The sequence below is a fragment of the Mobula birostris genome, chromosome X (assembly GCF_030028105.1).
Source record: "Mobula birostris isolate sMobBir1 chromosome X, sMobBir1.hap1, whole genome shotgun sequence".
Lineage (NCBI taxonomy): Eukaryota > Metazoa > Chordata > Chondrichthyes > Myliobatiformes > Myliobatidae > Mobula > Mobula birostris.
The window spans coordinates 54,540,222-54,563,509 of NC_092402.1; the positions used below are offsets into that span (position 1 = coordinate 54,540,222).

General features: G+C 52.5%; 1 protein-coding gene across 3 annotated transcripts in view; it reads right to left on the reverse strand.

Annotated features, from left to right (window-relative positions):
• LOC140191639 (uncharacterized) overlaps positions 1–23,288 on the reverse strand; it is a 119,690-nt gene that overhangs the window by 24,035 nt on the left and 72,367 nt on the right. For all 3 annotated transcript variants that reach the window (XM_072249227.1, XM_072249226.1, XM_072249228.1), the window contains 4 exons: positions 19,005–19,112; positions 15,854–15,939; positions 15,283–15,358; positions 182–264 (listed from right to left, as the gene is read on the reverse strand). In XM_072249227.1, coding sequence (XP_072105328.1) covers positions 182–264; positions 15,283–15,358; positions 15,854–15,939; positions 19,005–19,112 — 353 coding nt within the window. The remainder of the gene's footprint in view (positions 1–181; positions 265–15,282; positions 15,359–15,853; positions 15,940–19,004; positions 19,113–23,288) is intronic.

Below are 23,288 nucleotides of genomic sequence, written 5' to 3' on the forward strand. Positions count from 1 at the left end.
TGTGTCCTGTGGTTAGAATTCAACCTGTATTTCGTTCCAGCCCAAAACAATTCACCAGTCACTGAAGTCAGCATGACTGAACATTTTACATATCTGCAAGATATTTTCTCAAGGGTACCATCGGTCAGACCCCACCACTTCATCAATGACCCTACAGCAGGCTTTGATCATGGTTCCTTACCTGGCAACGCCCTTGACAATGAACACTTTGGTACTGTGCTGTTTTTCCACCTTTGTCATCACCGAGTACAGATCCTGGTTCAGCTGCAAAGATATTGGGGCAACAAAGTGAAGCTTCCTCCACATTGCCCACATCTCTCCACATCTCCCCCCTCACCATCCCATCACACACTCCCAGGGTCAGACACAGAGCGAATCTCCCCCCTCACCATCCCATCACACACTCCCAGGGTCAGACACACAGAGTGAATCTCCCTCCACACCGTCCCATCACACACTCCCAGGGTCAGACACAGAGTGAATCTCCCTCCACACTGTCCCATCACACACTCCCGGGGTCAGACACAGAGTGAATCTCCCTCCACACCATCCCATCACACACTCCCAGGGTCAGACACAGAGTGAGTCTCCCCCCTCACCGTCCCATCACACACTCCCAGGGTCAGACACAGAGTGAGTCTCCCCCCTCACCATCCCATCACACACTCCCAGGGTCAGACACAGAGCGAATCTCCCTCCACACTATCCCATCACACACTCCCGGGGTCAGACACAGAGTGAAGCTCCCTCCACACCGTCCCATCACACACTCCCAGGGTCAGACACAGAGTGAATCTCCCTCCACACCATCCCATCACACACTCCCAGGGTCAGACACAGAGTGAGTCTCCCCCCTCACCATCCCATCACACACTCCCAGGGTCAGACACAGAGTGAAGCTCCCTCCACACCATCCCATCACACACTCCCGGGGTCAGACACAGAGTGAATCTCCCTCCACACTGTCCCATCACACACTCCCAGGGTCAGACACAGAGTGAATTTCCCTCCACACTGTCCCATCAAACACTCCCAGGGTCAGACACAGAGTGAATCTCCCTCCACACTGTCCCATCACAAACTCCTGGGGTCAGACACAGAGTGAAGCTCCCTCCACACCATCCCATCACAGACTCCCAGGGTCAGACACAGAGTGAATCTCCCTCCACACCATCCCATCACACACTCCCGGGGTCAGACACGGAGTGAATCTCCCTCCATACTGTCCCATCACAAACTCCTGGGGTCAGACACAGAGTGAAGCTCCCTCCACACCATCCCATCACAGACTCCCAGGGTCAGACACAGAGTGAATCTCCCTCCACACCATCCCATCACACACTCCCGGGGTCAGACACGGAGTGAATCTCCCTCCATACTGTCCCATCAAACACTCCCACGGTCAGACACAGAGTGAATCTCCCTCCACACTGTCCCATCAAACACTCCTAGGGTCAGACACAGAGTGAATCTCCCTCCACACCATCCCATCACACACTCCCGGGGTCAGACACAGAGTGAATCTCCCTCCACACTGTCCCATCACACACTCCTGGGGTCAGACACAGAGTGTATCTCCCTCCACACCGTCCCATCACACACTCCCAGGGTCAGACACAGAGAGGAGCTGTGCTGACTGAGCTGGGAGAAATCGAGGCAAAACTACTGGATAAGGTTCGTGGAATACTTTGGAGGTGGCTCTAAAAGTCTCTTGGACAACCGAGTGAGTGACGGCGCTGGTGTGGAAACTCGGTGTGGAGTTTTACTGCCGGTTTGGACTGGGTTTGTTGGCGGCTGCTAACTGCGTAGCTCCCAGCTGCGGCCGCTGGCAACTCGCCAGGAAGCCGGTTCGCTCCAAAACCGGAGGCAAACGCCGTCGTTCCCCCCCATTGACAGCGGGTTAACGTTCCTCCTCCATTGTTTTCCTGATTTTCGTCCGGTGTTGGTGCCGAAGCATCTGGAAGGACGTTTCGGCCTCTCCCGGCCTGGGTCTCTGCAAGTCCGACGGAGCCTTTCCTGGCGTCGAGCCAGCGAGGAACTGTCGACTGCAAACTTTCCCGGCCAGTTATTCGACTCGTTCCAGGACTTCTAACCGGCACCGCTGTAGGATTCGCGGACTGGAAAGAGCGCCAGCATGCCGGACCGGTCTCCAGGGAGTCGCGGGCCTTCGGGGAGTTACGCAAGGGCGGCTGCCTCCCCGGCCTCGGACAACGCCCTTTTTCGGTCGGTGAAGGTGGAACGTGGGGTGCAATGTATTTTGCGCCCTGGAATGACACTAGAAAAGTGTACGGAGGCAATGGAGGACCTTGTTGGGAAAGGTGGTATTCTGGCCACCGAGAAGGAGTTCGGAAAGGCGGTGTTTTATCTGGCGAATGAAGAGCTAGTGCACCGGGCCCTAAGCAGGGGAGTCACGGTAGACAACATCTTTTTACCTATGGAGCTGGTGACGGCCCCCACGCAACGTATCGTGCTTGGGCATGTTAAACCTTTCATTCCAAATGAGGACTTGCTACCCCCACTGGCCCGTTTCGGGCAAGTAAGGTCGGAGATCACTGCCATCCGACACAAATTTAAGAGACGCACCCTCCGCACCGTAATCTCTTTCCGGCGTCAGGTATTCATGCAGCTGGAAAGGGAGGACGATGTTGAGGGCCGGTTTACTGTCCGGCACGAGGGAGTGGATTATCAGGTGTACTGGAGCTCCGAGCGCCCGCGGTGCCATGCGTGCAGGGGGGTGGGGCACTTTCGGAGGGACTGTCCTGCCGCCCGGAACCCGAGGGAGCCCATTTCGGGCACCAGTGCCCCAGCTACCTCTCCCCCTGATCCTACTCCTGCGCGTGCGTCTGCGCCTGCATCTGACCCTGCCCCCGCCCGTGATCCTGCCCCAGCCCCTCACCCTGCCCCTGCCCCTGCCCCTACCCCTACGGTTGGGTCGGTCCCTGCTCCTCTCCCTGTGGTTCAGGTGGGGGACGGGGTGGAGTCTGTGCGGAGTAAGAAGGCAAAGGGGAAATCCAAACACAGTAAGAAGCGGGCCTTTGAGGCTGCAGAGCTCACGCCCATTTCGCCTGAAGTGGAGCGTGGGGCTCGGGGAGGTGCGCAAGCAGACGGGGCGATGGAAACAGAGAGCGCCGCCCCATCGGTGAAGCCTGCACCTGTGTGCTCCTCCGGTGTGAAGAGGAGAAGGGAACGTTCCCGCAAGAGGGCAGGGGATGTAGATGCGGAGGAGTCCCAGGAAGGGGTGGGAATCCGGGTAGGGGTTGGTTCTAAACCTGAGTCCCCAAATGTTGCCACCAGTCCTGGGGAAGATGGTGTGGTTGTGCAAATAGCTTGTGATAGCCCTGTTTGCACAAATGAGGCAGCCCTGGAGGCCTCCACCCAGGACCTACAAGTCAGCGCCTCTCTGGAGGCCAGTGTACCAAATAATGTAAGAGGAGACGAGACAAAGCTCTCTCATTCTCAGCACCAGGCTGCTTGTGAATCCCTTGGACCAAAGGTGCCGGGTTCCCCTCTATGCCTGCCCCCTGGGGAGGGCGGTTTTCTGTGCACGTCGACCCCAGCAATTAATGACTTGCAGGGAGTCCCTGGGGATTGTCCCTCCACTGTCGCAAATGTGGATGAGGCTGATGCGACGGTGGAGCGGGCAGGTAAGAGCGAGGTGCCCGCTGCGCGGTATGGATCACAAGCGCAGCCATCTTTTGGAACATGCGGGGAGGCCGATGGGGATTCTGTCTGCAGTGACGGGTTGGAGGGGGACTCTTTCGATAGTGAAATAGTGGACATCCTCACCCCTCCTGAGAAGTCCCCATTGATACCTGTAGAGGAAATTAAGCATTTTATTCTCACCTCTGAGGGTGCCAAGCACCGGCCTCAACTAGCCTCGCTACGCTGGCCCAGCATGCCGAGGCTGGTGAGGTCCCTGCGAGTCATCCTCGGACGAAAGGGAAAGGGAAAGAGGAATGCGGTGGCGGGAAACGACAGACGGCAATTAAAATCTTTCCTAGATGACCTAGTAAGGGACATTAGAGGGAGAAGCAGCCTCGCTCCTACGGGGGATGGTGGGTCACAGGGTGTCGCTGGTACCGCTCGAGCCCATAAGGCAAAAAGTAACCTTGCTTTCTTTCCGGACAGTGTGGTGGAGGGCGCCTCCGCTCTCACCGAAATGGGCACAGCTGCTGAGACCTAGTGTGCTCCCGCCATGAAACTTACCATAGCTAGTCTCAATGTAAACGGCAGCAGGGGTCCTCTTCGCAGGCATAACAATCTCTCAGCCCTCAGGGATGGGCGGTATACGGTGAGTTTCCTGCAGGAAACCCATACCATCCCTGGGGACGAGTCTGCTTGGCTCCTGGAGTGGCGGGGCGGGGTCTACATGAGCCACCTCAGCTCCATTTCTAGCGGGGTGGCGATCCTGTTGGCCCCGACCTTCCAGCCAGTAATTGAAAGAGTCCAGGACGTTGTGCCCGGCCGTCTGCTCCACCTGGTTGTGCGCCTGGATGGCGTACCATTGCATTTTATCAATGTGTATGCTCCCAGGCGCGGTGTGATGCAGACGCGCCTATTCTGCCAGCTGTCCACCCTGCTGAGCTCCATCGATCCTGGGGATTGCGTCATCCTCAGGGGAGATTTCAATCGTACCCTCGAGGCGGAGGACCGTTCGGGCCTCCAACGCGACCCAGCATCAGCAAAAAAGTTAAAGGAGCTAGTTGGCTCCTTTGACTTGGTGGACAGCTGGCGGAATCTTCACCCCAACTCTAGCGCCTTCTCGAGAAGGTCTAGAGAGGGGGTTTCCAGGATAGACCGCATTTACATCTCTCGGGCCTACGTCTCCCGCGTGTCGGCGTCCTCCATGCGGCCGGTGTCGTGCTCGGATCATCACCTTGTGTGGATGGAATTTATTCCACTACACCCTCGGGTGGGATCCGGGTATTGGCATTTTAACAACCGGCTGCTGGAGGACAGCCGATTCCGGGATTCGTTCTGGGTCTCCTGGAAGGAGAGGTGGAGAGAGTTCTGCTCCCTACAGCTATGGTGGGATGTGGGCAAAGCCCACATCCGGTTTTTATGTCGGGAGTACACTAGGGGGTCGACAAAGAGGCGGAGCTCTGAGGTTGAGCGGCTTGAGAGAGCGTTGCTTGACCTGGAGTCCCGCCTCGGTCCGACCGCTGGAGACCAGCAGCTGTGGCAAGAATACCAGGAGAAGAAGGACGCACTAAGGAACCTGCAGCTTCAGCAGTCCCGAGGTACGTACGTGAGGTCACGGATCCAAATGCTGCAGGATTTGGACCGTGGCTCACCCTTCTTCTACTCGTTGGAAAGGTGGCGGGGAGTTCAAAAGCAGCTAGTGGAGCTGCTGGCTGCCGATGGCTCCTCCATCACGGACCCTGATGGAATTAACAACGAGGTCCGTTCATTCTATCGGTCCTTATTCTCGCCTGATCCGTCAAATGTGGAGGCGTGTAGTGAGGTCTGGAAGGATTTGCCTAAGGTCAGCCCAGAGGACGCAGTGCGTCTGGATGCCCCCCTGACTCGGGAGGAGCTGTCCACTGCCCTTCGGCAACTCCGGAGGGGCAAGTCCCCTGGTTTGGATGGACTGAGTGTTGAGTTTTATCAGGCTTTTTGGGATGTCCTGGGGGATGATTACAGCCTTGTCCTAGGGGAGAGCCTAGCCACCGGAGAAATGCCCCTCTCATGGCGAAGATCTGTTGTGGTCCTACTGCCCAAGAAGGGAGACCTCCGCCTGCTAAAGAACTGGCGGCCGGTCTCCCTCTTGTGCGTGGACTACAAGATCTTCGTCCGGGCAATGGCCAACCGTCTGGGTTCGGTAATTGGACAGGTGGTCCATCCTGACCAATCTTACACAGTCCCGGGCCGCTCCATCCAGGACAATGTCCACCTAGTACGGGACCTGATCCACCTACTCCAGGAGACTGGGACCCCGGCAGCGTTTCTTTCTCTTGACCAGGAGAAGGCTTTTGACCGGGTGGACCACAGTTTCCTGGTGGGCACCCTGCAGGCTTTTGAGCTCGGACCACACTTTGTGGCCCGAGTTCAGCTCCTGTACTCTGCCGCAGAGTGCCTAGTTAAGATTAACGGATCATTGACAGGACCTATCCACTTCCGAAGAGGAGTGCGTCAAGGGTGCCCCATGTCCGGTCAACTGTATGCGATCTGTGTCGAGCCATTCCTCGGCCTTCTTCGGCGAAGGCTGACAGGTCTGGTTCTGCGCGAACCGGACATGGTGGTCGTCCTCTCGGCCTACGCCGATGACGTACTCCTCATGATGACAGATCCCTGTGACCTGCGGAGGATGCGCGAGTGCCAAGATGTTTTCTCGGCGGCATCCTCCGCCAGGATCAACTGGGCGAAATGTTCCGGACTCTTAGTAGGCCAGTGGCAGGTGAACTCCCTGCCGGAGGAGATGAGAGCTTTTGAGTGGAGCACCAGACGTCTTCTCTATCTGGGAGTCTACCTGAGTCCTTCTGGGGAGACCTGGCTGGCGAACTGGCAGGACCTGGAGACAAAGGTCATGGCCCGGCTAGGGCGCTGGTCAGGCCTTCTCAGGGTGCTTTCCTATCGAGGCAGGGTGGTGGTCATAAACCAGCTGGTGGCCTCCATGTTGTGGTACCGGATGGTCACCTTGGCCCCCCTGCCCCTTTTGTCACAAGAATGCAGAGGAAGCTAGTGGACTTCTTCTGGGGAAACAGGAAGCACTGGGTCTCTGCAGCGGTTCTGAGTCTCCCAGAAGGAGAGGGCGGACAGTCGCTGGTGTGTGTACGCACACGACTGGCGGCTCTCCGCCTCAGGACGCTGCAGAGATTCCTGTACGCCGAGCACCCTCCCAGGTGGCACGTGTTGGCGACTTTCTTCCTCCGGAGAGGCTGCTGTCTTGCCGAAGATATGCAGCTACCACCGGCGGGCGTCAGCCGTGCTGCTTTGCAGAGGCTGCCCGGCTTCTATCAGGACCTACTGAGAGTCTGGGACATGGTTGCCTCAGGCCGGGAATCCCCTCCTCTGGCAGAGGGCGGGGTCCTGGCCGACCCTTGCCCTGTCTCAACGGATGTCAGTGCGGCTCAGGTGTGTGGAACGACTCGGGCTGAGCTGCTCGTTGGGCCCAGGCCCCGCAGCCTTACCCGAGAGACAAATCCACACAACTTGAGCCGTCTTTCATCGACACCCACAATCCCATTCAGGGATGCAGGCAGGAGGTACCTTTATGGGCTGCTGCTCCACACCCTCCACTTCCTAGCATTTGTCCACCGTCCCGACACGCCATGGCGGTCGGTCTTTCCACCTGGAGGTGAGGGGGGTCCCCAATGGAAGTCCCTCTACAAGGGAGTCCTTCCCATGCACCTTGGGGATCTCGGCTGGAGGGTGCTGCATAAAGCGGTGCCCTGCAATAAGTTCTTTAGTTTGTACACGGATCTCCCAGCCGCGTGTCACTTCTGCAGGCTGGAGGAGACCGTGTACCGTATGTAAGTGGAGTGTGTGAGGCTGCAGCCCCTTTTCGCGTATTTGCGTGGGCTGCTTCTCGCCTTCTGGTTGCATTTCAGTGCCACCCTATTCATATATGGTCATCCAGTAAGGAGGGGGGCACAGAGGGATGAGGATGTCCTTGTCAACTTGCTCCTGGGGCTGGCGAAAATTGCCATCCGTGGCTCCTGGAAAAGGGCGGCAGGAGGTTCTCCCCGGGCGGACTGCCTGGCTATGTTTAGGGGGTACGTTCGTGCCCGGGTGAACATTGAAAAGGAATACGCACAGTCCACGGCGACCGTAGAGATGTTCCGGGACCGTTGGGCTCCGCGGGGTGTAAATGCCATCATTGATGAGGATGGCAATATATTGGTTTAACATGTATTGTCTGTTTGTAGTGTAGTAAATGTGTTAGTCACTGGTTTTGTAAATATTGTATAGCACCGACATTTGTAATAAAGAATTTTGTGAAAAAAAATATAAAAAAAAGAGTCAGACACAGCGTGGAGCTGTTCTGATTCAGTCGGGAGAAATTGAAGAGAAACTGCTGTATTAAGGTCGTGAGATACATTGGAGGTGGTTCGAAATGTCTCCTGGATATGTGAGTGAGTGGCTCTTTTAGTGTGGAAGCTTCGTTTGGAGTTTTTCTCCCAGTTTGGACTGACTTTGTTGACGGCTGCTAACTGCGTAGTACCCAGCTGAGGCTGCTGGCAACTCACCAGGAGCCGTTTCGCTCTAAAACCCGGAGACAAACGCCGTTGTTCCCCCCACTGACATCGGGACAATGTCTTTCGACCTCTACCGTCGTGATTCTCTTTCAGTGTGGGAGCCGAAGCATCTGTTGAGATGTCTCGACCTCTCACGGCCTGAGAGTTCTGCAGCACCAATGGAGCCTTTCCCGGCACTGAGCCAGTAAGACACGGTCCAGAACAAACTTTTCCCACCAGTTACTCTACTCGCTGCAGGACTTTATAACCAGCACCACTGTATATTTCTCAATTCGGACATAGTGCCAGCATATTGGACCCGTCCCCAGGGAGTAGCAGGCCTTCAGGGAGTTACGCAAAGGCCGCTGCCTCTCCGGCCTCGGACACTGCCATTTCCATCGGTGAAAGTAAAACTTGGGGGTGCCATGTAGTTTGTGTCCTGGAACAACTCTGGGAAAGTGTGCGGTGGCCATGGAGGACCTGGTGGGCAAAGGTGGTATTTTGGCCACCGGGAAAGAGTTTCCGAAGGCAGAGTTTTTTCCTGAGGAATGATGAGTTGCTACATCGGGCTCTCAGTAGGGGAATCACGGTGGAAAACATCCTTTTACAGATGGAGCTGCTGATAGCTCCCACACAACGCATTGCCCTCGGTCACGTTAAACCTTTCATCCCCAACGAGGACCTGCTTCCTGCACTAGCCTGACAGCCCTGGAGCCCTCCTCCCAGGACTTAGTAGTAAGCGCCTCCCTGGAGGCAAGTGTATTGACTAATATGAGCAGAGAGGAGACCAAGCTCTCTCATTCTCAGAATCCGGCTGTCGGTGGATCCCTCGGACCAGAGGTGCTGGGGTCCCCTTCATACCTGTCTCCTGGGAAGGGTGATATACTCTGCACGCCAACCCCATCAACTAATGGCCTGCGGGAGTCCCCGGGGATTATCCCTCCATTGTCGTAACTGTGGATGGGACTGATGCGATGGTGGAGCAGGCAGGTATGAGTGAGGTACCCGCTACGCAGTGTGGGTTACAAGTACAGCCGTCTATTGGAACATACGAGGAGGAAGATGGGGGATCTATTTGCAGTGAGGGGCTGGAGGGATTCTCCTTTGATAGCGAGACATTGGACATCCTCACCCCTCCTGACAAATCCCCATTGATACCTGTGCATCAAATCAGAGAGTTCATTCTCACATCTGAGCCTGCAAGGCATCGGCCTAAACTAGCCTCGCTTCGCTGGTCTAGCATACCGAGGCTGGTGAAGCCCCTGCTTGCCATCCTCAGATGGAAGAAGAAGAGGAAGAAGAACGCTGTGTCGTGGAATGATAGGCGACAACTGAAATCCTTCCTGGATGTCCTGGTGAGTGACATCAGAGTGAGAAGCAGCCTCACTCCTTCGGGAGATGGTAGGTTACAGGGTAGCGATGGTACCACCCGGACCCAGACAGCAAAAACTATTCCTAGTTTTCTTCGGGATAGTGTGGTTGAGGGCACCTCTGCTCTCCCCGGGAAGGGTACTGGCGCAGAGACCTACAGTGCTCCCGACATGAAACTTACCATAGTTTGTCTAAATTTAAACGGTACCAGGGGCTCTCTCCGCATATATACAAATCTCTCAGTCCTCAGGGATGGGGATATGCGGCGAGTTTCCGGCAGGAAACCCATACCATCCCTGGGGACGAGTCTGCTTGGCTCCTGGAGTGGCAGGGCGGGGTCTACATGAGCCACCTCAGTTCCAACTCTAGCGGAGTGGCGATCCTGCTGGCCCCGACCTTCCAGCCAGAAATCGAAAGGGTCCAAGACGTTGTGCCCGGCCGTCTGCTCCACCGGGCTGTGCGCCTGGATGGTGTACCATTGCACTTTATCAATGTGTACGCTCCCAGGCGCGGTGTGATGCAGTTGCGCCTATTCTATAAGCTGTCCACCCTGCTGAGTTCCATCGATCCTGGGGACTGCGTCATCCTCCGGGGAGACTTCAACTGTACCCTCCAGGCGGAGGACCGCTCGGGCCTCCAACGCGACCCAGCATCAGCAAAAAAGTTAAAGGAGCTAGTCGGCTCCTTTGACTTGGTGGACAGCTGGCGGAATCTTCACCCCGACTCTAGCGCCTTCTCGAGAAGATCTAGGGAGGGAGGCTCCCGGATAGACCGCCTGTATATCTCTCCGGCTTACGTCACCCGCGTGTCGGCGTCCTCCACGCGGCCGGTGTCGTGCTCGGACCACCACCTTGTGTGGATGGAATTTATTCCACTACACCCTCGGGTGGGATCCGGGTACAGGCATTCTGGTTTGCTCCGAGCGCTCTGGGTCACCTGGACAGAGAGGCGGAGAGGGTTCTGCTCCCTCTGGCTGTGGCTCCCATCCGGTTATTATGTCCCGAGTACACTAGGGGGTCAACAAAGAGGCGGGGATCTGAGATTGAGCAGCTTGAGAGAGCGTTGCTGGGGATCAACTTCTATGGTAGGAATACCAGGAATACTCGGAGCAGGACGCACTAAGGAATCTGCAGCTCCAGCAGTCCCAAGGTGCGTACGTGCCCCGTCACACACTCCCAGAGTCAGACACAGCGTGGAGCTGTTCTGATTCAGTCGGGAGAAATTGAAGAGAAACTGCTGTATTAAGGTCGTGAGATACATTGGAGGTGGTTCGAAATGTCTCCTGGATATGTGAGTGAGTGGCTCTTTTAGTGTGGAAGCTTCGTTTGGAGTTTTTCTCCCAGTTTGGACTGACTTTGTTGACGGCTGCTAACTGCGTAGTACCCAGCTGAGGCTGCTGGCAACTCACCAGGAGCCGTTTCGCTCTAAAACCCGGAGACAAACGCCGTTGTTCCCCCCACTGACATCGGGACAATGTCTTTCGACCTCTACCGTCGTGATTCTCTTTCAGTGTGGGAGCCGAAGCATCTGTTGAGATGTCTCGACCTCTCACGGCCTGAGAGTTCTGCAGCACCAATGGAGCCTTTCCCGGCACTGAGCCAGTAAGACACGGTCCAGAACAAACTTTTCCCACCAGTTACTCTACTCGCTGCAGGACTTTATAACCAGCACCACTGTATATTTCTCAATTCGGACATAGTGCCAGCATATTGGACCCGTCCCCAGGGAGTAGCAGGCCTTCAGGGAGTTACGCAAAGGCCGCTGCCTCTCCGGCCTCGGACACTGCCATTTCCATCGGTGAAAGTAAAACTTGGGGGTGCCATGTAGTTTGTGTCCTGGAACAACTCTGGGAAAGTGTGCGGTGGCCATGGAGGACCTGGTGGGCAAAGGTGGTATTTTGGCCACCGGGAAAGAGTTTCCGAAGGCAGAGTTTTTTCCTGAGGAATGATGAGTTGCTACATCGGGCTCTCAGTAGGGGAATCACGGTGGAAAACATCCTTTTACAGATGGAGCTGCTGATAGCTCCCACACAACGCATTGCCCTCGGTCACGTTAAACCTTTCATCCCCAACGAGGACCTGCTTCCTGCACTAGCCTGACAGCCCTGGAGCCCTCCTCCCAGGACTTAGTAGTAAGCGCCTCCCTGGAGGCAAGTGTATTGACTAATATGAGCAGAGAGGAGACCAAGCTCTCTCATTCTCAGAATCCGGCTGTCGGTGGATCCCTCGGACCAGAGGTGCTGGGGTCCCCTTCATACCTGTCTCCTGGGAAGGGTGATATACTCTGCACGCCAACCCCATCAACTAATGGCCTGCGGGAGTCCCCGGGGATTATCCCTCCATTGTCGTAACTGTGGATGGGACTGATGCGATGGTGGAGCAGGCAGGTATGAGTGAGGTACCCGCTACGCAGTGTGGGTTACAAGTACAGCCGTCTATTGGAACATACGAGGAGGAAGATGGGGGATCTATTTGCAGTGAGGGGCTGGAGGGATTCTCCTTTGATAGCGAGACATTGGACATCCTCACCCCTCCTGACAAATCCCCATTGATACCTGTGCATCAAATCAGAGAGTTCATTCTCACATCTGAGCCTGCAAGGCATCGGCCTAAACTAGCCTCGCTTCGCTGGTCTAGCATACCGAGGCTGGTGAAGCCCCTGCTTGCCATCCTCAGATGGAAGAAGAAGAGGAAGAAGAACGCTGTGTCGTGGAATGATAGGCGACAACTGAAATCCTTCCTGGATGTCCTGGTGAGTGACATCAGAGTGAGAAGCAGCCTCACTCCTTCGGGAGATGGTAGGTTACAGGGTAGCGATGGTACCACCCGGACCCAGACAGCAAAAACTATTCCTAGTTTTCTTCGGGATAGTGTGGTTGAGGGCACCTCTGCTCTCCCCGGGAAGGGTACTGGCGCAGAGACCTACAGTGCTCCCGACATGAAACTTACCATAGTTTGTCTAAATTTAAACGGTACCAGGGGCTCTCTCCGCATATATACAAATCTCTCAGTCCTCAGGGATGGGGATATGCGGCGAGTTTCCGGCAGGAAACCCATACCATCCCTGGGGACGAGTCTGCTTGGCTCCTGGAGTGGCAGGGCGGGGTCTACATGAGCCACCTCAGTTCCAACTCTAGCGGAGTGGCGATCCTGCTGGCCCCGACCTTCCAGCCAGAAATCGAAAGGGTCCAAGACGTTGTGCCCGGCCGTCTGCTCCACCGGGCTGTGCGCCTGGATGGTGTACCATTGCACTTTATCAATGTGTACGCTCCCAGGCGCGGTGTGATGCAGTTGCGCCTATTCTATAAGCTGTCCACCCTGCTGAGTTCCATCGATCCTGGGGACTGCGTCATCCTCCGGGGAGACTTCAACTGTACCCTCCAGGCGGAGGACCGCTCGGGCCTCCAACGCGACCCAGCATCAGCAAAAAAGTTAAAGGAGCTAGTCGGCTCCTTTGACTTGGTGGACAGCTGGCGGAATCTTCACCCCGACTCTAGCGCCTTCTCGAGAAGATCTAGGGAGGGAGGCTCCCGGATAGACCGCCTGTATATCTCTCCGGCTTACGTCACCCGCGTGTCGGCGTCCTCCACGCGGCCGGTGTCGTGCTCGGACCACCACCTTGTGTGGATGGAATTTATTCCACTACACCCTCGGGTGGGATCCGGGTACAGGCATTCTGGTTTGCTCCGAGCGCTCTGGGTCACCTGGACAGAGAGGCGGAGAGGGTTCTGCTCCCTCTGGCTGTGGCTCCCATCCGGTTATTATGTCCCGAGTACACTAGGGGGTCAACAAAGAGGTGGGGATCTGAGATTGAGCAGCTTGAGAGAGCGTTGCTGGGGATCAACTTCTATGGTAGGAATACCAGGAATACTCGGAGCAGGACGCACTAAGGAATCTGCAGCTCCAGCAGTCCCAAGGTGCGTACGTGCCCCGTCACACACTCCCAGAGTCAGACACAGCGTGGAGCTGTTCTGATTCAGTCGGGAGAAATTGAAGAGAAACTGCTGTATTAAGGTCGTGAGATACATTGGAGGTGGTTCGAAATGTCTCCTGGATATGTGAGTGAGTGGCTCTTTTAGTGTGGAAGCTTCGTTTGGAGTTTTTCTCCCAGTTTGGACTGACTTTGTTGACGGCTGCTAACTGCGTAGTACCCAGCTGAGGCTGCTGGCAACTCACCAGGAGCCGTTTCGCTCTAAAACCCGGAGACAAACGCCATTGTTCCCCCCACTGACACCGAGACAATGTCTTTCGACCTCTACCGTCGTGATTCTCTTTCAGTGTGGGAGCCGAAGCATCTGTTGAGACGTCTCGACCTCTCACGGCCTGAGAGTTCTGCAGCACCAATGGAGCCTTTCCTGGCGTTGGAATTTCTGGCGCCGAGCCAGCAAGGTACTGTCGAGGGCAAACTTTTCCGGCCAGTTACTCAACTCGCTCCAGGACTTCTAACCGGCACAGCCGTATATTTCTCATTTTTGGACTCTCCGCCTTTCTCCAATGAGTAGAAAAAGGGTGAGCCACGGTCCAAATTTTGCAGTATTTGGTTCTGTGACTTCACGTACACACCTCGGGACTGCTGGAGCTGCAGTTTCCTCAGTGCACCCTTCTTCTCCTGGTTTTCCTGCCATAGCTGTTGGTCCCCAGCGGTTGGACCAAGACAGGACTCTAGGTCAAGCAATGCTCTCTCAAGCCGCTCAATCTCAGAGCCCCGCCTCTTTGTCGACCCCCTAGTGTACTCCCGACATAAAAACCCCACCCTATTTATATACGGTCATCCAGTAAGGATGGGGGCACAGAGGGATGAGGATGTCCTTGTCAACTTGTTCCTGGGGCTGGTGAAAATAGCCATCCGTGGGTCTTGGAAACCGGTGGTGGGAGCATCTGCCCGGGCAGACTGCCTGGCAATGTTTAAGGGGTATGTTCGTGCCAGGTAAATATCGAGAAGGAACACGCACAGTCCCCAGCGACCATAGGTGCGTTCCTGGACCGTTGGGCTCCGTGGGAGGCGGTTATTGCCATCATTGATAGAGATGGGAATATTTTAGTTTAATGTGTATTGTCTATTTGTAGTGAAGTAAGTGTGTAAGTCACTGGTTTGTGCATCTAGCACTGAATTTGTAATAAAGGTATTTTGTATATTAAAAAAGGGGGTCAGACACAAAGAGAAGCTTCCTCTTCACTGTTTTGCATCTGTTCAGCCATTCGGCAGTGTGGGTTGCCCAGTGGCGGCCTTTCTCCACACAGGAGTCCTCCCCTCTACATCGGGGACCGGTGGTGGAGAGCGCTGCACAGAGTGCTACCGTCGAACGGGTTTTTAAATTGTTCTGACAGCCGGGAGGAGTCAGCGTTCCATGTATGTACGGAGTGTGGGAGGTTGCAGCCCCTGTGAGTATCTGAAGGGGCTGCTCCTCATGGTCTGGGTTGCTCAGGAGAGTCACTGACAGGTCCAGGCAGCAGTACAGAACTGCCTGCCTGCCCCCATTCCAGGTTTATGTCTATGTCCATGTGCCCCTTGAAGAGGGAGCACACGGTGTCTCTGGGCTCTCCAGAGGTGTTCCAGGACCGGCTACAATGACTAGGGTGTGCCCTTAACCCAGACCCAATATATTTATTTAACCATGAAGAGTTAATTTTGATGGCAGTTACATCATTCACCTTTGTCCAGCTTGAAACTGCCACCAGGCTCTGCACCGAGTTAAGTGCAGCTGGTTTTCTCCATGTGGTCCTGTCGTCCTTACCTTGCTCATCTCCTGGTAGAAAATATCCCGCAAGTTGGACATGTTCTGAAATATGGTCACATAGCATCCAACACGGCTGTAAAGCAAGAAGTCACGTGTAACTGACCATTAGTGGAAAGAATTGGGACAGAAAACAGTTCAAAATGGCCACTTGAACATCCAGTTTGAGGAGCTCTCCTTCCTGGAGCATACAAGGACAGCTTGCAACCCTGCTCTGATGGCTGTCGCCTGGCTGATTTGGGGTTTACCGCACTATTGCCGAGATTCCCTCCATAATTAGGATGATGTCATCTGGCAGAGGGTGATGCTCACCAGATTGGCCAACCAGCTTCATCATCGGGTACCACAGCTGACAGGCCATGGTCCAACCCACACTGGGCACGTGTATGGGAACCCTGCCTTTGAATCTCCCGTGATCCCTGATCACACACCATGGAACATCCCAACACAGGGACACAGCTTTTCCCGTTGAATTGGGGACCCGGCTCTGCGGTTACTGTTTGCCCAAGGACAGCTGGCTGAGGTGACTCTCTATGCTAAAAGACGCTCACATTCTTGCAGCAGACCCTACCTGTTCCACAGTTCAGGCAGCTCCTCGCGAAGCTGAGCATTTAATTCTTCAAACTCATTCTGGGCGTTAATAAACTCTTCTTCGGCCTAAATCACAAGAAGACAAGAAGGTAGCACATCTACCTGTCACTCGTCAGATGCTCCACACAATGCCCTGGGCACCTCCCAGAATCCTTGTAAACCCACCATTTGATATTTGCCTTCTTTGTTCACGGGATGGGGAGATTGTTGACACCAGTGGCAGGAGGCCGTCTGATAGTCAGTGTTAGTGGGAGTGGAGTCACAGACATGGTGTAGCACGAGGGATGGTCCCTTCGCGTTCAGCTTGTCAGTCCTCAACAAAATGCAAAGGATCTTCAGCCTCCTGCTGGGAACAGAGTCTCCAGATGAACAGGACAGGCTTCTGAAAATTGGGCCAGCAAATTACTGCACTAACTTCTCCCCCAGCTCCCGTGTCACTGACTGTATCCCCACTGACGTTAATCCAGCTCCCTCACTCGATCCCGCAGCGTCTGCTTTCTCCCAGCACCTTGTATCACTGACTCTATCCCCTCTGTTGTTAATCCATCTCCCTCACATCATTTGTCAGTAATACTCTAACCACCCAGTCCCGTGCTTGTAGCACACTCTCACCACTCTGCACCAGGCACGCCGGCTCATTGGGTTGGAAGGGCTGGTTACCATTCCAAATCCCTAAATATCCCGATATCCCTAAATAATAATAAAAAAAATGAGTCTCTCCCTGGCCCTGTGCAAGGCCAGCCCCAGAAGGGAGCAGTCTGCTGAAGGTATCGTTGTGGAGTCCCTAACGACGTCAAATTTCCCCCTGGAGTTTGCTGAGGTTCTTAGGGAGATGTTTAAGGAGATAACTGAGTAATGTGGGCTTGCAAATTGGTGAAACTGGAGCTCGAGGCCTGGCGTTTGGGGTCCCACCATCGGCAGGTCCGGAGTATGAGGCCTGCTGTTTGGTAATCGGCATGCCCTGGGATCAATGCTGATGTTTGAGGCCCGAGGACAAATGGGAAGTATTCTCATTTGCCAGAGCTGAGTCTACAAATATCTGCGAGTTCAGCTGGAAGATCGAAGCCCAATATCTGCAGGCCCGACTCTGTGTCTGCTGGAGGCCTGTCCCAGAGTTTATTTATTTTTATTTGGCCATGCAACACGGTAACAGGCCCTTCCAGCCAAATGAGCCCCCACTGTCCAATTACACCCACATGACCAATTAACCTACAAACCCGTACGTCTTTGGAATGTGGGAGGAAACCCACGTGATCATGGGGACAACATGCAAACTCCTTACAGACAGCAGAGGGAAATGAACCCGGGTTGCTGGTGCTGTAATAGTGTTATGCAAGCTGCCATACTACCCTGCAGCCCCTAAAGGACGGCGTATGTGTGTGTGGGTAGGAGGGAGGAAGGAAGTTTGTTTTGCTGCTGTTGTTTTGTAGCTTGTGCTGCTGAGCATTGTGGGCATGCCATGTTGGCGCTGGATTCTGTGGTGCCATTTGCAGATTGCCCCCCAACATGTCCTTAGGATGTGTCGGCTATTAACACAAATGGCACATTTCACTATATGCTTCAATATACAGGCGGCAAATAAACTTGAATTTTGAATCGTGAATCGTCCTGGAAGGTCTGGCAGGATCTCTGCCAACAGTCATCATGTGGTGTTTCCCCATCCAGTCGCAGTGGGCCTCACTGAAGCAATAAATAAAGTTCGAGAGGTCTCAGCCTCTATTCAAGTATCTGTAGGAGCTGCTTCTCAAGTTCTGGCTGAATTTCAGCCCCTCTCTTCTGATCTTTGTTAACCAGGGGCAGAGAAGGATCTCTTGGTCATTTGCCCTTGGGCCTGGCCAAGCTGGCTATTCACAAACCTAGGAGGGGGGCAGTCGATGGTTCTGCTTGAGCTGACTGCCTGTCCCTCTTTTGGGGTTACGTACATGCCCAGGTGTCCCTGGAGAAGGAGTACACAATGTCCACGGGTACAATGAACATTCAGGGACTCAAGTGTTCTGGGTAGAGATGGCCAGACCAAAATTGGAGTATTATGTACAATATAGGTCACCTACATACAGGAAAGATATCAATAAGATTGAAAGAGTGCAGAGAGAATATACAAGGATGTTGCCGGGACTTGAGGACCTGAGTTATAGGGAAAGATTGAGTAGGTTAGGACTTTATACCCTGGAGCATAGAAGATTGAGGGGAGATTCAAAGCTTTCAAAGGTACATGTAATGTGAGAGAAATGTATACAATGTACATCCTGAAATGCATTTTCTTCGCAAACATCCACGAAAACAGAGTGCCCCCAAAAAATGAATGACAGCTAAATGTTAGAACCCCAAAGCCCCCTCCCCTAGTTCCCCTCCCTCCTGTGCATAAGCGGCAGCAAGCAACGATCTCCCCTCCCCCCACCGGCAAAAAAAAAGCATCGCCACCCCCCACCGAGCACTCAAGCGTGCAGCAAAGCAACAGCAAAGACACAGACCTGCAGCACCCCAAAGACTACTCGCTCACCTGGTATTCAACATACCACAGGCTCTCTCTCTCCCTAATAAGGGAGAAAGAGGTGTTTCCGTTTCACAGAGGACACGGATTTGACCGAGGTATACAAAATTATGAAGGGTATAGATAGGGTAAATGCAAGCAGGCTTTTTCCACTGAGGTTGGTTCAGACTGGAACTAGAAGTCATAGGTTAAAGGTGAAAGGTGAAATATTTAAGGAGAACATGAGGGGGAACTTCTTCACTCAGGAAATGGTGAGTGTGTGCTACAAGCTCCCAGCGGAAGTGATGGATATGGGTTCGATTTCACCATTTAAGAGAAATTTGGATAAGTACATGGATGAGGAGATGTATGGAGAGCTAGGGTGCAGGTGCAGGTCAATGGGACTAGGCAGAGTAATAGTTTGACATGGACTAGATGGGCTGAAGGGCCTGTTTTTGTGCTGTAATGTCCTATGACTCTCTCACTCTATGACTGAAGTTATAATTTGAAACTCTAAATAGTGTGCATCATGAAGCACTGCCATATTGTATCCCTGTCATCCTGTAATCACTGAATAAACCCCGTTTAGAAAAGGAAAACCAAAGCAATCCCCACACTACAGTCGGGCCTGGGTGCAGCTGCAGCCTCTGGTCCCCATTACCTTGCTGATCTTTGCTTCATCTTTCTTCTTGGCGTTCTGCAGCGATTCCAGGTGATGACGGCAGATGTCGTAGTCCACCAGTTTGCGGCCACGTTTAGCGATGCGCTTCTATTGTGAAGAGCAACAGTTAAATATCGTTCGTCCCAAGGTACAAATGGCCTTGGCACAGTGGTTGTCTTGCGTCAGCCCTGAGGAGTTTGTTCTACCTAATCAAACAATATGTGACTGAGCAGAGCAATCAGTGCACAAAACTTCAACGTTGTGGCCGTAACGGAGAACTGGATGTCACAAGGGCAGGAATGGCTGCTGGATATTCTGGGGTTTAGATGTTTCAAAAGGGACAGGGACAGAGAGGGAGGTAAAAAAAGACAGGGGAGTGGCATTGATAATCGGGGATAGTGTCACAGAGGCAGAAAGGGAGGGTGTCATGGAGGGATTGTCTACTGAATCAGTGTGGGTGGAAGTCAGAAAACAGACAGGGAACTATGACTCTGTTGGGAGTATTCTATAGACCACTCCCCACCCCCCCCATAGCAACAGAGACGCTGAGGGGCAGATCCGGAGGTAGATTTTGGAAATGTGCAAAAATAACAGGGTTATTGTCATGAGTGACTTCAACTTCCCTAATATTCATTGGGTACCTCCTTAGTGCAAAAGGTTTAGATAGGGCAGAATTTGTTAGGTATGTCTAGGAAGGATTCCTGACACAATATATAGACAGGTGACGAGAGGAGAGGCTGTACTGGATCTAGTGCTAGGCAATGAACTAGGTCAGATGTCAGATCTCTCAGTGGGTGAGTGTATCCAAGACAGCGACTATCTACCATAGCTTAGAACAGGGATAGGAGCGGATGGTATGGGAAAATATTTAATTGGGAGAGGGTGAATTATGATGCCATTAGGCAGGAAGTTGGGAGCATAAATGTTATGTACTCAAGAAATGCACAATGGAAATGTGGAGGTTGTTTAGGGAGTAGTTGCGTGGGGTTCTGGATGGTTTGTCCCACTGAGGCGGGGAAAGGATGGTAGGGTGAAGGAACCATGGTTTGCAAGAGATGTGGAACATCTAGTCAAGAGAAAGAAAGAAGCTTACTTAAGGTTTAGGAAGCAAAGATCAGACAGGGTTCTAGAGAGTTACAAGATAGTCAGGAAGGAGCTGAAGAATGGACTTAGGAGAGCTAGAAGGGGGCATGAAAAAGCCTTGGCAAGTAGGATTAAGGGGAACCCAAGGTGTTCTAGACTTAAATGAAGAACTGGAGGATGACCAGAGTGAGTGAAGGACTGAGGAGGGATAAAAGAGGAAACGTGTCTGGAGTCAGAGGAGCTAGGGGAGGTCATTAATGAATACTTGCTTCAGTATTCACCAGTGAGAGAGACTTTGATAATTTTGAAGGCAACATAAAACAGGCTGATATGCTGGAACACGTTGATGTTAAGCAAGAGGATGCACTGTAATTTCGGAAAAACATTAGGATAGATAAGGCCCTGGGGCCAGACAAGATATGCCTAGGTTACTATGGGAATTGAAGGAAGAAATTATTTTAGCAATGATCTTTGCATCTTCATTGGGCACAGGAGTAGTACCAGAAGATTGAAGGGTGGAAAATATTATTTCTTTAGAACATAAAACATAGAACATTACATCCTGTGTTCAGGCAGTGGAATGACAGGTTGGATTGTGTGTGTCCGTACACCGCCGAGAGACCTCATCGTTCATTGCTGGATGTTGTCGCTCAGGGTCTTGGACTATATTTGGTTTTTTTTTGAGCGAATATGTTTCTCTGCTCGCTATTTTGAATTATGTTACTCACTATTTTTGAATTTTTGGTTGCTATTTTGAATGCTTTGCACCTTGGCCCCAGAGGAACACTGTCTTTTTCAGCTCTATCTATGTATGGTTTGAATGATAATCAAACCTGATTTGAATTGATTTGATAAATATCCTCTGCACCCTCTCTAAAGATTCTACATCCTTCCTAGAATGAGGTGACCAGAACTGACCACAGTATTCCAAGTGCAGTCTAACAAGGGTTTTATAAAGCTGCAACATTACCTCGCGGCTCTTGGATGTGAACCACAAAATCCCTCCCTTCCTCCACTCTGCCAGGAATCCTGTCATTAGCCTGTATTTTGCCTTCAATTTTGACCTTCCAAAGTGAACCACTTCACACTTTTCCAGGTTGAATTCCATCTGCCGCTTCTCAGCCCAGCTCTGCATCCTGTTAAAGTTCCATTTGTAACCAAAGCACCTGCCACTCTGTGTAAAAAAAATCACCTTTGAACTTTCCCCCCTCACCTTAAAATGTATGCCATCTTGTTTTAAACATTTCAACCCTGGGAAGAAGATATTGGCTGTCTTCTATAAAGCTTCATTCAATCTGTATTCATTGAGGAGGACACTGTAGGTGGAAATTTCAGGGAGAGGTATGGTAACATTCTAGTAAGGTAGGGACTGATTCTGAGAGACAGGATTAATGGACAATTGGGCAGGCAGGGACTGATCAAAGGTAGTTGGTTTGGTTTTGCACAGAGGAGATCTTGCCTGACCAATTGGATTGAAGTTTTTGAAGAGACAACAAGTCTAGTTAGTGTGGTCTATGTGGGCTTCAGTAAGGCTTCTGACAAGGAGGGCTGGAACAAACAACTAGAGCCCTTGGGATCCAAGTTAGTTGGTAAATTGGATCCAAAAATGGCATGGTGATCGGAGGCAGAGGATGATGGTGGAGGGTTGCTTTTGTGATTGGAAGCCTGTGATTAGTTCTGGGACTCTTGGTATACATTGATCTGATTTGCAAGGTGACACATTAGAGACTTGTATATGGATGCAAGCAGCATGATCAGTAATTTTGCAGATGACACAAAAATAGGGTTTGTTATTGATAGTGAGGATAGTGTTAAGCTACAGGAGGTGTTGATCAGTTGGGTAGAGAAATGGCAGGTAGAACTTCATCGTAAGGAGGGCTAATAATAGCAGAACATACACAATGATTGGCAGGGCCCTGGGTAATATTGAGGAACAGAGCCCTTGGTGTACAAACCTATAGATCCCTTTAGGTAGCAGCACGGGCAGAGAAGGCAATGAAGAAGGCATCCAGATACTTGCCTTAAGTCACCAGGATGAAGAATAAAAGAGCAGGTGTATAATGCTCAGCAAGAGTTCATCTCAATCAGACAGAGGGATTCCATGTGAAAGAGCCTTAGTCTGCGATTCACAAAAGGGTACAGGAGAATGTTAACTTAAAGAAAGGATATACAAAACAGAAAAGGCTGGTGGTAGGCCAAAGAGCTAGCAGTAGGTGAAAGAGCTGGTGGTAGAGCAAAGAGCTGGTGGTAGAGCAAAGTGCTGGCGGTAGAGCAAAGTGCTGGCGGTAGGCCAAAGGGCTGGTGATAAGCCAAAGGGCTGGCGGTAGGCCAAAGGGCTGGTGATAAGCCAAAGGGCTGGCGGTAGGCCAAAGGGCTGGCGGTAGGCCAAAGGGCTGGTGATAAGCCAAAGGGCTGGCGGTAGGCCAAAGGGCTGGCGGTAGGCCAAAGGGCTGGTGATAAGCCAAAGGGCTGGTGATAAGCCAAAGGGCTGGCTAGTTTGAGAACCAACAGTGGAAGACTGAAGAGCTCATAAGAAGGGAGAAATCAACTTCCGAGAAAGAAAAACAAAACCTGTTTGTAGTATTCCTCAATAGGAATTCAGTGTATTGCTTTGGTCTCCTTACTTTAAATGATGTAATATCATTGGACACAAAATACTGGAGGAACTCCGTATCTATGGAAAGAACCCGAATCTGCAGAATCTCTTGTGTTTTTAATAACATTGGAGGCAGATTCATTTGACTCATTCCTGGCTGTCATAGACTCGTAGAGCTATAGAGTCATACAGCACAGAAACAGGCCCTTCGGCCCAACTGGTCCATGACAACAAAGTTGTCCCGTCCAAGCTAGTGCCATTTGTCTGTTTTTGACCCATATCTCTCTTAACCTTTCCAATCCATGAACCTGTCTAAGTGTTTTATATGTTGTTATCGTGTCTGCTTCAAGCTCCTTCTCTGGCAGCGAATTCCACAGAGATACCACCCTTTGTGTAAGAAAAAGTCTCCCCCTCAAGTTCCTATTAAATAATTCCCTTCTCATCCTAAACCTATGCATGTAGTCCTTGATACCCCAGATGTGGGGAAAAGACTGGGTGCATTCACCCTATCTATGCCACTCTTGATATTGTACACCTCTATACGATCACCTCTCAGTCACCAACACTATCGGAATGAAGTGCTAGCCTGACCAACTTCTCCCTGT